Source organism: Notamacropus eugenii, chromosome 5 (assembly GCF_028372415.1).
Source record: "Notamacropus eugenii isolate mMacEug1 chromosome 5, mMacEug1.pri_v2, whole genome shotgun sequence".
In the NCBI taxonomy this organism is placed as follows: Eukaryota; Metazoa; Chordata; class Mammalia; order Diprotodontia; family Macropodidae; genus Notamacropus; species Notamacropus eugenii.
In genome coordinates this window covers 74,382,451-74,398,366 of record NC_092876.1, presented here as the reverse complement: position 1 = coordinate 74,398,366, position 15,916 = coordinate 74,382,451, and the positions used below count along the sequence as shown (strand labels likewise).

General features: G+C 44.7%; 1 protein-coding gene across 1 annotated transcript in view; it reads left to right on the top strand.

Moving 5' to 3' along the window:
• The first annotated feature begins 1,059 nt into the window (after positions 1-1,059).
• Positions 1,060-15,916, top strand: part of ERMAP (erythroblast membrane associated protein (Scianna blood group)) — a 49,558-nt gene continuing 34,701 nt past the window's right edge. Inside the window, exons 1-2 of the mRNA XM_072609707.1 lie at positions 1,060-1,617; positions 8,107-8,204. Coding sequence (XP_072465808.1) covers positions 1,571-1,617; positions 8,107-8,204 — 145 coding nt within the window. The 5' untranslated portion in view covers positions 1,060-1,570. The remainder of the gene's footprint in view (positions 1,618-8,106; positions 8,205-15,916) is intronic.

The following is a 15,916-nucleotide window of genomic DNA, read 5'->3' as shown; positions in this document are numbered from 1 at the left end:
AGGGAGGAAATACGCTGGGGAGAGCACTTCTGAAAGACAACAATGTGACTGAATGGAAAACTCAGGATTTTTAAAAGATGTTTTGAAAATGGAACCGAGAGCAGGTAAGTGAGGATGCAAAGTAGCCTATGGTTCTGTCCTTCCCCTTCCGCACTGGCCCGTGGCTGTTCTGCCTAGAAATCTTACATTCACCTTGGAACTCTTCTCCCTAACACCTAACCAGACAGTGGTCTGATCAATTCTACCTTCACACCATCTCATTTCCTTCCCCTTTAATCCATTCACTCAGTCACTATCTTAGTTCCAACCTCCCTCCCCAATTGTCAGAGCGGCTGCATTGCAGCCATTTGTTTTGCTTCACTCCATGTTTGTGGCAGGGGTTTTTCCTTTGTTCTTCATTTTTGGGGTTGGGGGTTGGGATGGGGTGGGTAGAAGGGAGAGAAGGTGGATTTTCGCCAACTGACAAAATAAAATATAATTTTAGAAAGTTGCCTCCTAATTTATTTCCCTGTCTCCAGTATCTCTCTTTACATGGCTACTGAAATATTCCCAAAGTACAAGCCTGATCACGGCCCTCTGCAGCTCAAAAGTTTTCAGGGTAGGCTAAGTTGCCTCTACCATGAGGCTTTCCACAATGTGACTACAACAATGTGTTTTCCCAGCCTCAATCCAAATGATTACACTTCCACACATTCACTATTAGGTGTTTTTCATTAGGGGTTGTTTTTTTGTTTTTGTTTTTTTTTTACCTCATTTTATGTTCCCATATTCCATCTCCTGCCTCCATGCATCTACCCTGGCTGCTGCCATGAGTCTCAGATACACATTGGCTTCTTTCTGCTTTCAAGGTTCAGCCAAGGTGCCTATTTCCCCAAGCTGAAAGCATCTGCCCCTTATAATTTCTTAGAACTCTTTGGGTTTCCTTTTTGCCAGCACTAGTTACACCTTACCTGGTACTTTACTTATCTATGAACTTGTTCCCACTGCCCTGCCCATTGGAAGGGCAGAGACTACAGTTTCCCAGGGTCTTGGAGCCCGGAGTAGAAGGAAGAATCCCAAATGCAGGGAACTTGCCTCAATTTCCGCTGCCGGTCCAGGTCTCTCAGTCCACTTGGAGCTCCGAAACAGGTCTATAGGGCTCTCCCTAGGCTGGGAGGCAAACGTGTAATGGGAAGGAGGCCTCTCATAAGCCTTGGTTTGTGAAATGGGTAGACTCCAGAAAACCGTCTCAAGACACGATCGTCTTGCCAAACTGTCGAAAGGAAGAAAGAAAGGAGTGAAGGGAGAGGGGGAGACAGAGAAGAAGGAAAAAAACAGAAAGAGAACGAAAGGAAAAAGAAGAAAGAGAAGGAAAGGAAAGGAGAGGGGAGGGAAGAAGGGAAGGAAGGAAAAAAGAGCTTGTCTTAGTGCTAGCTCTCTGACAAGCTAATAACTGCCCCACTCTGCGACCCCGCCTCAGGATCCCTCCGCCCTCTGGGATTGTGAGCTCAGCGGTATGTGACAGTAGATAGAGAAGCCAGTGGCCCAGCTGGGTGGTGATGCCCCCACTCCCGCTACCCCCAACCGACGCATGGCAGAGTCTTCCTCCCCCCTCCCCTCGGAATACCCTAGACCCAGGTAATCCCGGAAGGGCAGCTTCCCTCTAGCCTCCTCAGAACAAAAGAATGCCCTGATTTCCCCACTCTCGGCCTCAGCTCCTCTAGGACTAGGGGGCAGGGGGAATAGGGTTAGGGGGCTTCTCAGGATAAGTCAGGCAGAAGGGATCGAACCTGAGCTGGAGATACTACTGTGGGGAGCACAATGAGAACCTTAGCTAGAAGGGATAGTCTAAGCCCCAGAATAAGGGGATTGGGGTCCTGCCCAATGTATTCAGAATCCAGCCTAAAACCCAGTAAAGGATGGGGGCAGGTTGATCCTGAACTCTAGAAGAAAGTAACTAGGTTTCGAGAAAATCATCAATGGGTATTAGGTGTGGAACTAGAGAGGCCCTCACTCTCTACCCCTCATCCCCATTTTATAATGAGGAAAGCAGAGACCAATAGAGATGAAACGATTTGTCTGAGATCACCTAGGTCCAATGGGCAGAGCTGGGATCTGAACCTTACACGTGTGAGTCCGAAGGCAGACTTCTTTATGTTGCACACCTGGTAGCTAATTTGCAATGAGTTTTTCCCAAGCTTAGCTAGGCTGGTTCCCAGGTAACAGACGTAGGAATGGGGGAGCCAGGAATCTAAGGAGACAATTGCCAGGACCAGTACAACACACTTTCCTTTATACAGTTTTTCCTCTATGGCAGCTATTCCCATACATAAAAATTCAGGCTCATTTCCTGTGACTTTGGCTGTGCCATTAGGAAAGTCACTCTGCTCCATCCTTGAATCCACACACCCATCTGGGAGATTGGATTAGGTGATTTCTGATGTTCTCACCAGCTTTGAATCTGTAGATCCAATGATCACATTTTGGCTGCAGGGAAATACATTTCTTTTTTTAGCAGCTCTTGAGAGCAGTAAAAGGGGGAAAAGCTCTGGATTTGGAGTCAGAGGACCTGGATTCAAATCTCAGTTCTGCTACTTGTCCCTGTGTGACCTTGGGCAAGTCACTTCCCTGCTTTGCTTACTGTTTGCTCCTCTGTAAAATGAGGGGATTAGATTTGTCGACTAATTAGGTCCTTTCCAGTTCAAATTCTTATGACCTTAATGTTTTCATTCACGCTCTTCTCTATACTTATTCTTCCACTGATGTCTACCACCTCATCCTGGCTTAGAGGTGACCATGGCTTCTCAAAAAGGCTGAGCTGATGGAGCATAAGCTCTGGAAAGGCTTGGAAGACCATCTTAGCAATGGATCAACCAATCTAAGTGTGTAGATGCTCATCATGACAGAGCTGACTGCTGAAGCTTATATAAACTAATAGGCTGCAGAGTCGCCAAGAACTGTGTCAGTGGAGGAAGCCCTCTCCCCAGTGAAGTGCTCAAAGACCAAGTTGCTGCTGTTTGTCCTTAGTTCTGGACCAAGGGATCAAGGAGGTGATGCACAACATACAAGTGAATTGGATTGAAGTGAATGAACACTGGGCAAAATCAGCAGCCTCATTTTCTTTTCTGGAGCCAGCTGGGTCCACTGGCAAGATATAGATCGGGACAACTGGAGATGGCCCCAAATGCAATGAAGGACCAGTATATACTTGTCAGAATTAAAGTATCTGCTGCAGAACCCTCTCGAGTTAAAGTTTAAAGAAAACATTTTTCCTTGTGGGGCCCATAGCAGAAAAGACACAAAGAAGTAATTATAATGCACAGCGTCACATGATAAGTACATTAAAATATTGTGAAATGCTATGTTCGGTACTAGGGAAAGCCCTTACCTAGTGGGGCAGGGATACAACATGGCTTCCTGAAAGTGGTGCCATTTGAGTTGGTCTTTAAGGAATGGGATTGGAATTCAGATGAGAAAAGGGCATCCATCCATAGGAAATAGCATGAACAAAAACACAGAAGTGGGAAAGCGTGGGTTGTGTTTGTAGGATTATAGTATGTGGAACTGAAAGGGACTTAGAGATTATTTAATGTAACTCCTTTATTTGCTTGTGTGCCTTCCATGTGCCAGACATTATCACTAAGTGCCTATGTACTATCAGGACACAAAGAAAGACAAAAGATACCAAGAGGAAGGTGGCAGAGAATACCCATTTTGGCTGATGTAGATGTTGTGGAGGGAGATAATAGGTAGACTGGAAAGGTGGTGGAATGCCTTAAATGGTAAGCACTAGGGTTTGATCTTTACTCATTAGGCAATAGGAATCAACTGAAATGTTTTCAGGGGGCTTCAATATGTTCATTTCTATACAAGAGAAAGATTGGCCTTCCTATGTGTGAAATATGGATTGGACCAGGGGACCTGTCCAAATGTTATTACAGTAGTCCAGGTAGGTTATAATGAAGGCTTGTCTGAGGGTGATGGCAATGGGAAGAGAGAAGAAGGGACTCATTTAATTTATAGAATTTTAGTTAACATTTTAGATAATGAAGTCAAGATTCAAAATCTTGACAAGTTAGGGCACTGAGCTGAGTCACAAGACTAAATTGAATAAATATAAAAATATTTATATAGTTTAAAAAGTCAACTTCAGGAGAAGCAAAGTTAACAGCTCATCTGAAAAAGATCTTGGGATTTTCAGTGACTACCAGCTTAATAGGGTCAATGGTGTGATATGGTAGCCAAAGGGTATTAATGCAATTCTGAGTGACATTGACTGGTGCTTTAGCCTGAAGAAGAAAAGATTGGGGGACAGGGGGCTTAAAACATGCTATATCAGGAGCAGTTGAAGGAACTAAGGATTTTCAGTCTGGAGAAGAGAACAATGAACTGAGAGATCAGTGTTTTCAAGAAATCTGAGGGGCCGCCATGTAGAGGCCAATTAGATATGTCCTGCCTGCTCCCAGAGGCAGATCTGGGAGCACAGGAAGAAGCTACAAAGGGTAGCTATTTAGGGCTGAGTAGGAGAGAACTTCCTAGAGTAGGGTCACTGAGTGGAGCTCAGGAAGGCTCCTTCCTGTACACCATGGAGAGGACATTCCCATTCAGGGCAGGCTGGACTAAATGAAGACCCCTCTGGCTCTGAGATCCTGTCATTCAGTGCTTCTCCCCAACAAGAAGCTGTCTGATTCTACTTAAAGATCTCCACTAAGGCAGGACTGGTCTACTCCCTCCGAGGGCAGCTCTTGTTACACAGCTCCCAGTTTGGCTTATAACCAGCTACAACTGACCACTCAAGCCTCCCAGTTCTGTTCCTTAGGGCCAACCACAACAAGTCTAAATGTCATCCTGGGCTTGAAGTCCTCCTGACCATTCTCCCTTTTACAGGACAACCCTTCAACATCTTGTCCTTAAGTAATCTCTTGTCCAGGATAAATTCATAAATTGATAGTATTTAGAGCTGGAAGAGGTCTTAGGAGATAATCCAGCATAATCTCCCTCATTTTTTTTTTTAAATTTTTTTTCAAAACAAAAACCTACCTCTCCCTCCTGCCTTCTCTTACTCCCATTGAAAAACAAAACACAACAAAACAAATTCCTGCATTGACCATATCCAAAACACATCTATCTCAGTCTGCAGCTTGAGTCCCTATCAGGAGGTGGACATCATGCTTCTTCATGAATCCTCTGGAATCATGGTTGATCATTGCATTGATCATAATTCTTTAGTCTTTCAAAGTTGCTTGTGTTTACAGTGTTGTTATTATTGTGTGCATTATTCTCCTGGTTCTGCTTGCTTCACTCCATATCAGGGCAGTGTGCCAATCTTCCCAGGTTTCCCAGAAACTGTCTCCATCAGTCCTTAGAGCACAATAGGATCCTATTACATTCATATATCATAATTTGTTCAGCCATGCCCCAATGGATGGGCACCCCATTAATTTCCACTTCTTGGCCACCACAAAAAGAACAGCTATGCATATTTTTGTACATAGGGAACCCCCTCATTATAGAGAGGAGACACTGGAGGTTTGGAAAGCTAAATGACTTACCCAACATATAGTCAGCAAGTAGAAAGGCTTGGACCCTGATCCTGGTTCTGTCATTCACCACAAATGTGATCTTGGACAAGTCACCTCACTTTTCTGGGCCTCAGTTCCTAATCTGTAAAATGTGGATGCTTTACTAGATGGCCTCTAAGATCCCTTCCAGCTTTATATCTATCATCCTATGATGCTTCTTACTATCCATGTGATTTTGGTCAAGTCACTGAATCTCTCTAAGCCTTTTTTTTTCTGGCCTATAAAATGAGGAATGCTAGATAGCTCCTAAAATTCCTTGAATCATGTGGTCTTCTGATGCCTAATCCACTTGCAGTAGAAATTGCAAACATCTCTAGTTCCTTTATCCAGTCGTCAAATGGCTTTGTTTCCAGTCCCCCCTCTCCTGTTGGTTGCCTTTGAGTATGTCCCGGTTCTCAATGTATTACCCAATCAGATGTATGCATGCATGCATGTATATACATCCATATCCACTGAATAGCTTGGTGCTCAGCTAGCAAGTGCTAGGGGACATGGGGATATGGGTGGTAGGATGGTTGTGTATCATTCTCTACCAATCCTTTCTTCAATATTCAGAGAAAGAAGGCCCTGGGCAGCAGCAGACTGGTCATACAGTATTTCTGGCTACTCTGGAAACACCAGAACCCCCTGAAATCCCAAACTATTTCCCTAGGGTCTCCCTTATAAGCTGCTAGGGAGATCTCCTATTCACCCCCCTCCCTTTATAGATTAGAAAACTATGGCCAAGAAAGGAACCAGCCACCAAATCATAGTTCCTAAGTAACTGTAGAATATGACATTTATCTTTGGTCCAAGCACCTCAATGTGGGTAAGAACTCCCTGGTGCCCCTCTGTAGGGATGTCCTGCTCACCAGAAGGGTACCACAGGCAGGCAGGCTCTGACCAACCTACTGCCCTTCAACATTTCTAGAGCTGTTGGTGATCCTGTGTCTTGGGTTTGGGGGTCCTGGTAGGGGAAGATCCCATGAACCCCCAGAATTCTAAGTAGCTAAAGATGTTGGTGGTGCCCCTTGGTGAGTCTGGTGCAGAGAAAGGGCAACAAGGGTGGATTCAGGGCTTGAATTGCTGGGAGAGGTCTTCCCCCAATGCTATTGTCTACCCACTTCCATACAACTTTGAGAAAGTCATTGAACCTCTCTTTAAATGGAAGGGTCTACTTTGCTATCCTCATTATTCTATCTTCTTTCTTCTCCCTACTCTTCCTGGAGGCTTCAGCCTAGCTGGGGATACAATCTCTTTTCAGTCTTGTTCTGAATTCAACTCTGGGGTCATTATAATGGGCATTCCATTTCCTGGTGGAATGAGAACATTATGTTTGTGTCCAGGACTAAGCAGGAAACTGCCCCCCACTCAGTGTGATGTCATGCAAACAAAGAATGTTTAAGACTTGGTGTTTAGAGACCTGGGTTAAATCCCAGCTCTTACATTTACTGTGTACATGACCCTTAGCAAGTCAATCAACTTATCTGAGACTCATTTTATTCATTTGTAAAATGGATATGATGTGTTGCCTACCTAACACGATTATTATCAGGAAAATATTTCCTAACCTTATAAATGAAGTTTAAAAAAAATTATGATGATGCCCTCTCATTCCCACTGAGTGGAGAATATGTATGGGAGGAAGGAGTACAAAGTATGGGGGTACTCCTAGAAGGCTCAGTGAGTGTTTGAGTAAAAACTCCCCATTCTGATTCCTGCAGGGCTCTGAACTCAGGGTGCCCCAGAGACACTGCACCAAATGCAAACCTAGGTCTCCTTACTCCATCCTCTGCCATGCCTTCTACTTTGGTACTCTAATCTCCAGGATACCAGTCTCTAGCCTCCATTCTTACATCTAACTTCATTCTCCATCCCATAACTACTTCCATGATTTATCCCCACATCCGGTCCCATCCTCCATCACCATAAGTGCCTCCATCGACTATCTCCATACCTACCATTATTCTTTACTCCATCCCACCACCTATCTGGTGAGCAGAGACAGAGTTTATGATGAAGATCCCATTGAAAAGTTACCTACTGCTCTAAGGACTCCTCATTCTAGGAAGACAAGTCCCCAGGCTGGTAGGAAGGCCTAAAGGTTCAGAGGTTCAAGGCCCTGGGGCACTTTTCATGTTCATCCTAGGTTTCTTTGATTACATCAAGCTCTTCAAGGATGAGCATAGAACAGAAATCTGCTGGCCAGGTTTGCCTGGAAGAATGCTGCTAGCATCCTGTCCCTGGACAACAGAGTCATGGGGTTGTCTTCTATCTTCTGCACTTTCAACTGGTTGGCATGGTCCAGGGGCTAAGCTGACTATGAGACTGAGGTCAGGGGCAAGGATGGGCACATTTCCTGGTCTAACACATGTCAGGGCATGTGGTTCAGAGTCAGGAAACCTGTATTCTACGTCTAGTCTTCCACATACTTCATATATAACCTTGGGTAAAGCACTTCTCTCTGGCCCTCAGTTTTGATCATTGTAAAATGGGTTAGAGTAAATTATCTCTATGGTCTCTTCTAGCTCAAAAATTCCAAGGCTTTCCTGCTTTTTTCTTCCAGACAATCCCACTGTGCCTCTTGGCTCCTCCTCATCAGCTTTTTGCTCGATCTAGCAGATGAGGCTGTGGCCAGACAACTGAACATCTGCTCTACTCTGGGTAAGTGAGGGTTTCAGACCCCACATCGCAGAACAATTCCCATCTCATCTTCCTGCCCTCTAACACTTCTAATCTACCACATTTCCCATAGCCATAGCAGATATATCCCCATCCCCCAAGTCACAGGATCATCGATTATACGCAGAAGGTCCCAGAAAGGACCTGTGAGGCCAGCAAGTCCAAACCACTCATTTTACAATGATTTGCCCAGAGTCACACTGAAAAGACTGAAGCAGTCTGAACTCGGGCCTTCCTGACTCTTAGCCCAGCATGCCATCATCCACTGCACTAACCAGTTGCCTCAAATAAAGTCAGCAGTGGGACTTGAAATAAAGACTTTCTAGTTCCAAAGTTACCTCTTTCTCTCTATAACCACCTCTAAATTCATTCATTCACTCATTAAACATTGCTGGAGCACTCACTAATAGGGGCCGAAAAATGAGTAAGATCCCATGCCTCGGCTTTACAGTTCAGTAGAATAATAAGTGCACAATAAAAGAGGTCTTTTAAAAAATTCTAAATTTAAGAAATAAAATAAGCATTTCCATAACAAAATAGAATTTTTAAAACATTGTACATGAAACTGCAAATCTTTCAAGAACAACTTTCTTTTCCTTTTAAATGTATAATAAAGTCAGCATGTAACTTTCTTTTTCCTCCTGCTTCCTTCCCCTACCTGCTCTAGAAATGGCTGCCATTAGACATAAATATCTAGCTGTGTAAAACCAATATTAGGGGACATTTAAATACATATATATGTCTTCTCTTCCCTTTAGCCCTATGAGGAAGGTAGTACAACTATTGTGATCTCCATTTTATGGAGAAGGAAACATTTCAGAAAGCAAAGAGTCTCCCAGAGGAACTCTAAACCCAGATTCAAATTTATGCTACAAAATGGATATTATCTCATAAGCCACTCTATGCTAGTGAGAAGGGGCTACATGACTCACTCCTAGGAGACACTGCCTTTTAGGAGCAGTCTCTTGGAGACAGTGTCTCCTGGTTCCAGTTCCTCATTCCTGTAGGACATGGGCCTTTGCTGACTCTTTACAAAGCTGGAGCAAATGGTTGGTGATGTAAACACTGGACTGGGAGCAAAGAGGTTTGGATTCTAGGTTTGGTGCTCATCTCCAGCCCAAAGCAGAGCACTGTGACAGTAGTCTGGGAACTGGGAATGGGGAGTTGCCCCTTAAAAGGGAATAAGACTAGAGGTCATTGTGAAAATACATCTTAGTCCCATGGTGTCTGGTGCTTGGAGAAATCCTGTGCATCCAAAAGCAGTTCACTTGTGTCTCTTGAGAAGTGGATGTAATTGGCTAGTGGCCCCATGAGCCTGGGAAAGGAGGATTTTCTCTCTACTGTAGCGACCACTGGGAAAATGCTTGAGGTCAGTCAAGGTTTTGTTTGCCCTTTCTCCCCAGTTTCCCACTCTTGTCACTGGTGTCACCTGTTGCTATACCTTAGCTCCCTATTGCTTTTCCCCCCAATGTGCCCAAATATGAGCAGGGACCAAGCTAGATGACTTTGGTGACTTCACTCCTTTAGCCTCAACACTGCCCTGCTTCTGATGGTGGATGGGCCACTTTTGTGCTGGCTGTCTTCCTCCACCTGCGTTTCTATTCAGCTGGTGAGCATGGTCAAGAGGAGCCAGAGAACTAAGCAAGAGATCAAGTAATCTTGGTGCTTCAAATTCCCTAAATTAGAGCTCAAACACATGTCAAGAGGTTAGGATGGTCCAAATTGGTAGGGGAAAATGTTAAGTCTTGCAATTGAGTTCAAAAAAATTAACTGCACACACTTGGGATGGGAGAGATAAAACTAGACAACAGTTCGTGGAAAAGGATGAACTCAGTGACTCAACAGCATGATAGGAAAGTTCAAGAGAGTACACAAGCTTAGGCTGCACTGAGAAGCATAGCATCCAGAAAAAGAGGTGACAGTCTTCCTGGTCTCTGCCCTAGCTAGGTCACATCTGGAGGATCCTATTTCATTGTGGGCAGGACATTTTAGGGAAAGAACCTTGAGAAGCTGTAGAGGGTGCAGAGAAGGCTGAACAGGATGGGTGAAGGGACTCAAAAACATGCCCAATAACGTTCAATGGAAAGAACTGAGAATGTTTGGGCTGGAGGAGAGAAGATGTAAGGGAAACATGTTTGTTGTCTTTAAGTATTCCAAGTGCTGTCACTGGGAAGAGGGATTAAACTTTTCTTTCTTGTTGTTGAGTCATTTTTTCAGTCATATCTGACTCTTTGTGACCTCATTTGGGATTTTCTTGGTAAAGACACTGGAGTGGTTTACCCTTTCCTTCTCCAGCTCACTTTACAGATAAAGAAACTGAGGTACTCAGGGTGAAGTGACTTGCCCAGGGTCACACAGCTAGGAAGTGTCTGAGGCCATATTTGTATTCAGGTCCTCCTGACTCCAAGCCTAGTGCTCTATCCAATGCAGCTCCACCTAGCTGCCCTGACTTTTCTTTTACTTGGCCCCAAAGAGCAGAACTGAGAATAGTTGTGGTAAGATAGAAAGGAAGATTTTAGGATCATAGATTTAGAGCTGTACGGGATCCCAGGAATCATTAGATTTTATAGATGAGGAAACAGTTCTGGAGTAGGGAAATGATTTGGCCAAAGTCAGAGCTAGGAACATGGTACTAAGATGGGAATGCAGGTCCTCTCAAATCCAATTTACAGTGGATCACACGTATATATACACACATACGCACGTGCACACACACACACACACAAGCATATGCACAACTTTGAGTGCTCTCCAGTCTTGAGGGGTAGAGCCTACAAATGATGAAACTGACCTGAAATGACTTACATAGGGTCTTACAGTTGGTAAGTGTAGGAGCTGGGATTTAATCCCAGATCTCTAACTCCAAGTCCAGCACCCTTATAGCATCCTACCTCGACCCTACGATCATGACCCTATCTCCCACCTCTCCAAAAATTTGAAGATAAAGTTAAGAGCGAGCTGCTTCTTGAGGTTTAAAGTGCCCCAACCCTAGAGGTCTTTGGCCAGAGCTAGGATGACTATGTGACTTATTATGAGGGTTGCTAAGGAGATTCTTGCTCATATTGAACTAGAAGCCCCAAGCATCAGAAGGTCTTACAGGTCTCTGGAGATGGGAGAGCCTGGGGTCTGCGCAGAGGTGGAAATGACTCAGCAGAACTTGCTTAGGGGGCCTTTCCAAGTAAAACTGAAGTCTCCAGGAGTTTGTCTTGACATTTCTTTTCTAAAACTCCTCTTCCTTCTCCCCACTCCAAGCGCCTATCCTGTGTCCAAACAAATTGCACAGGACCTAGTCCCTTTGACCATTACGTATGAATATTACTGCCAATTAATGTGCTACCTCTCCAAGACTTGTTTACCTTTCAAAAAGTTAATATTGAGGACTCAAAAAAAAAGCATCTCTAATGGTAGAATTTAAAGTATTGTGATAAGCAGTAGGGGAAGTAGTCATGTGTATGTGGCTGGAAGAGTAGGGAGGGAGGAGGGCCAACTTGGCCTCCTGACTCCTCTTTCATAAGAAATGTCAAGCATCCATTCTCATGTCAGTCTCCTGGGGGATGGCTAGATTATTGCTGGGCCCTTATCTTCTTAGGAGGGAGCCAAGTAGACCCAGTCTAGGTTAGGCAATAGAGAGGAAAGGAGAGAATCCAGCAAGGATTAGTATGGACAAGGAAAGATGGCAAAGCATGCTCTTTAAATGTTTATCTGATAGTAAAACATCACCAATATGAATTGCTTTGAACTATTATTTCTAGTTTGGAAACTACTGAAGCCTGGGCACAATCATCTTGGGGTAGAACAAACTGGTTTGCAAGGGTTGGTCAGACACACATATGTATCTCAGGCCAAAATGAGTGTTCTACACCCCTACGTGAAGGGAGTGTCCACTGACTCCACACTTTCATGATGGTTCAGAATGGACTGGAAGCCCCGCAACCTGGCTTCAAATTCTGGCTCTTTCCCTCTCTGGCCCCCAATTTTTCCATCTGTAAAATGGTAGGGGGAAGGAAGGGAAGTGAGCTAAATGATTTATATGGTTCCTTCCAGCTCTTAGGGTCTCTCAAAGGGCTCCCCTTCCCCAGAAGGGCCTTGGATCTTGAGAATAGAACCCACACTTCCACCACCAGGGAGCACTGTTTCTTTTCTTAGAAAAATTGCACCAGTAGAGGGGTGAGTGAGGGGGGAACTTCCAGATTCACATTCACAGACTAAGATTCTTGGAGCTGTTGGCCCCTTATCTGTCCTCCACAGACAGCCTGGCTAGGATGATCCCTGAGGCCCCTTCTTGACCTTAAGTCTCTAGAAGCTGCAGGACTGGTCTGGGCTGGCCCTGCAACCACTTCAGAGCCAGGGCTTGAATGGACTTAGTTCTCTGAATTTTCTCCCATCTGCTATGGCCTATTCCTGACTGGTGAAATGGTATAAAGACCTGCACCTAGCAAAAACTAACTCCCATCCCATTTGTGTGCTGGTTGGCAGAAGAAAGGGGACAGGTGTGGGATTTGGAACCAAAACTGCCTGATCGTAAGGTTCAAACGTTGGAAGTTGAGATGCAGGCAAAGCATGGGGCTCAGTGCCGCCCAGAGGTCAGGCCTGATGACATAATGTTGTGTTAGGTGTACGTTTCAGACACTTCCAATGCTGTTCATTCACTCCTGTTGTGTCTGTCTCTTTGTGAACCCATTGTTTTCTTGGCAAAGATACGAGATTGGTTTGCCATTTCTTTCTCCAGCTTATTTTACAAATGAGGCAAACTGAGGCAAGTGACTTGCGCAAGGTCACACAGCTAGTAAGTGTCTGAGGCCAGATTTGTATCAGGAAGATGAGTCTTCCTGACTCTGGGCCCAGCACTCTATCCATCATACTATCTAGCTATACTTATAAGAACAGACGTTATAAATACTTCCCAGGCAGGAGAGATCTAGACCTCATTGTGATGTGACTTCCTAGAGATTGAGGGTGTCCCTAGATCAGGGGTTCTTAAGCTGGGGTCTATGAATTTGTTTTTAAAAATATTTTGAATATTGTATTTCAGTATAATTGGTTTCCTTTGTAATCCTATGTACTTTACCTTAATTCTGAGAAGGGGTCCTTCATTTCACCAGATGGTGGCCTAGGGAGCCCATGACACAAAAAAAGGGAAGAACCCTGGGTCTAGATGGAAGATTTCACAGGCTCTGGACAAACCAATTCATGTTAGTGATGCTAATAGCTGCTACCAATAATGTTTTGCTTCCTGGGACCCTTGTATAGGAACTTAAATAAAACACCTCTAGCTGTGTCAAAACTTCAGGTGTCCATAAAAAGCAGAAAGATCTGGAGACTGACAGGGTTCCTCAGCACCTTTCAGTCTTTACAGGGACGGGTGGCTACCTAATGATTTTTCCCTGGGCCTTTGTTGGGGGAAATGTCTACAACTGGGTATATCATTTGTCAGCTGTGGAGCTCTGTGCAGAAGGCAAGAGCCCCAATAGTGACCGTCATCCAAGGAAACTAGCTAGCTGCACGTTTGTTCTTGTGTATAACCCATCTCCAACTTCCCCCAGGGTCTGCAGTGCTGCCCAACCTCAGCATCCAGCCCACTAGCCTGGTTTGTGAGGGCAAAGAGCTGTTAATTCCCAGGTTGGGGCCACTGTCAATTCTGCTTTCCTAGCAGGCCCCGTAACCCTGGCCAACCAGTAAGAGGATGGCTTCTTTAGAGCAAGCCCATCCCCAAGGCTACAAACATCATTCAAAGCACATGGCTTTCTGACAGTGTAGGCAGCCTCCTTCCTACCCAATAGGCAAGTTTTACAGCTCCTGAGACCCAGCCCTCAAAGGACTAACGGTCCTCGAGGGAGACATTGGTTTCAGGGGAGAGAAAAGCAGGCTCTTGGGTAGGTGCCCTCATTTAAGGGAGTTCAAAGTTCTAAGAGCAAGGTACTCCTGATGATCATATCCTTCACAGGGATTCCCTTCATGTACCAGGGGCTACCCTACCCCTATGCTTCCTCCTTTCTGGCCTGTATCTTCCCCCTGACCAAAAGCAACAAGCTCCTGATTCTGATAAATGGGCTTCATGCTGGAACAATGCTTCTACCCCTAGAACAAAATCCTGGAGTCCCAATTTTCAAAGAAGGTGATTTTTATCCTGGGAGAGTGGAAATCTGGGGTTTAATAAAATGAAACAGTTGTTCTTTGAGACTTTGAATAATCCATTCTTGACCAGGAGTGACTAAGATCTCACTGAATTAGACAGTGGAGCCAGGCCAATTTACCTTCTCGGTACTATCATTGTCTCATGACCGCTCTTCTCTGGATCCAATCCTGTCCTTCTCCTCCACTCTTTCATACTTCACCATTCATGTGCTGGCGTCAACAATGACATGTTTATCTTACTGATGGCTTGCTCCTTCTGTGTGCCCAGGGTGAGGAGGCACCTTCCCCTACCCCAGAACCCCACTAGGATCTCCCTCCTGCCTGCATTGCCAATAGCCCCATTTGCCTTCCCCATTCACTATGGACTAGACAGTGAGCACATCAAACATTCTCTAGGCAGAAGTGTGACTAAAGATCTAAGCTTACATCATAAGACTGACCTTACTTAGTCTTCTTTAGGCTCCTAAGTAGAGGAGCAGACTTGGTCACCAACCACAGGAGAGCATTGTCTACTCATGGATCTTGGCGCTGGTTGTCATAGCCACTCCTGCCATCTCCCTTTCCCTCCAGGTTTGTTGAGATTTCATGGAAAAAGAGTGCAGCTATAATCATAATTCAGTCCCTAATAATCTTGAACCTTTTAGGAAATTAAAGTGAAAAAGCTTAGGGGTGAGTTGGCTCTGGGAGTGATAGCCACACAGAGCTCAGACCCTCTAGGCATAGAGGCGTTACCTTGCTGTTCTGGGCTTCATTCTCTATGACTTCTTTCTACCACTTGGTTTGGGGCACCTCTTACATCTTCTTCCCAACTACCATATGGGGCAAGATAGTTTAGCTTGGCCCCAGTATCAGGAATAATTCATGCACCAGATACTCCCTTTGCCCTCAGGGAACAAGTCAGAGAGTTCCACCAAGCTGCACCTAATCCTTAACAAACCTTTCTTATTCACCAAGACTTAGGTGAGGTGTTTATGGAATCACAAAGAGTAATGGAATTTAGGATTTTTGCTTTCCTTCAGGATTCACCACGCCATCCCCTACTACTTCAGAAAACTCCGAGGGAACAATAATAGTCTGCACTTTAAGAGAATTTCCTTTATTTACATGGGAGGGCTAGCCTGGGAAAAGAACACGGGTCACCTAAACCACTTGGAAAGGTGTAAAAAGTCAGTTGTTTTAAAGTTCTGTTCCCTCCCCCACCACACAGTCATTTCAGCTGTGGTTCGGGTGGTGTTCGGTGTGTTTGATGTGGTGTTTGATCCTTGTTGCTATGTTGAGGGGAGAGGCAAAAATGCTATGGTCAGTTCAGGAGTGGTTGAGTGACTTATGAGTCTGCCACTAATGTTAGTGTTGAGAACCTGTGTTCATATTATTGAAAAATGCTAAATCTCAAGGACATGAAACAGGTTTGGAATATTGCTACTCAAAATTTTTCCCCTTTTAAAAAACACAGTTCCAAGATTTTACCTCTCTAGTTTCTTTGAAAGTCATAATGTAAACGGACAAAATGGCAGCATGAGCCCATTATCTATGGATTCTGGGGCCCCATACACGTTTTC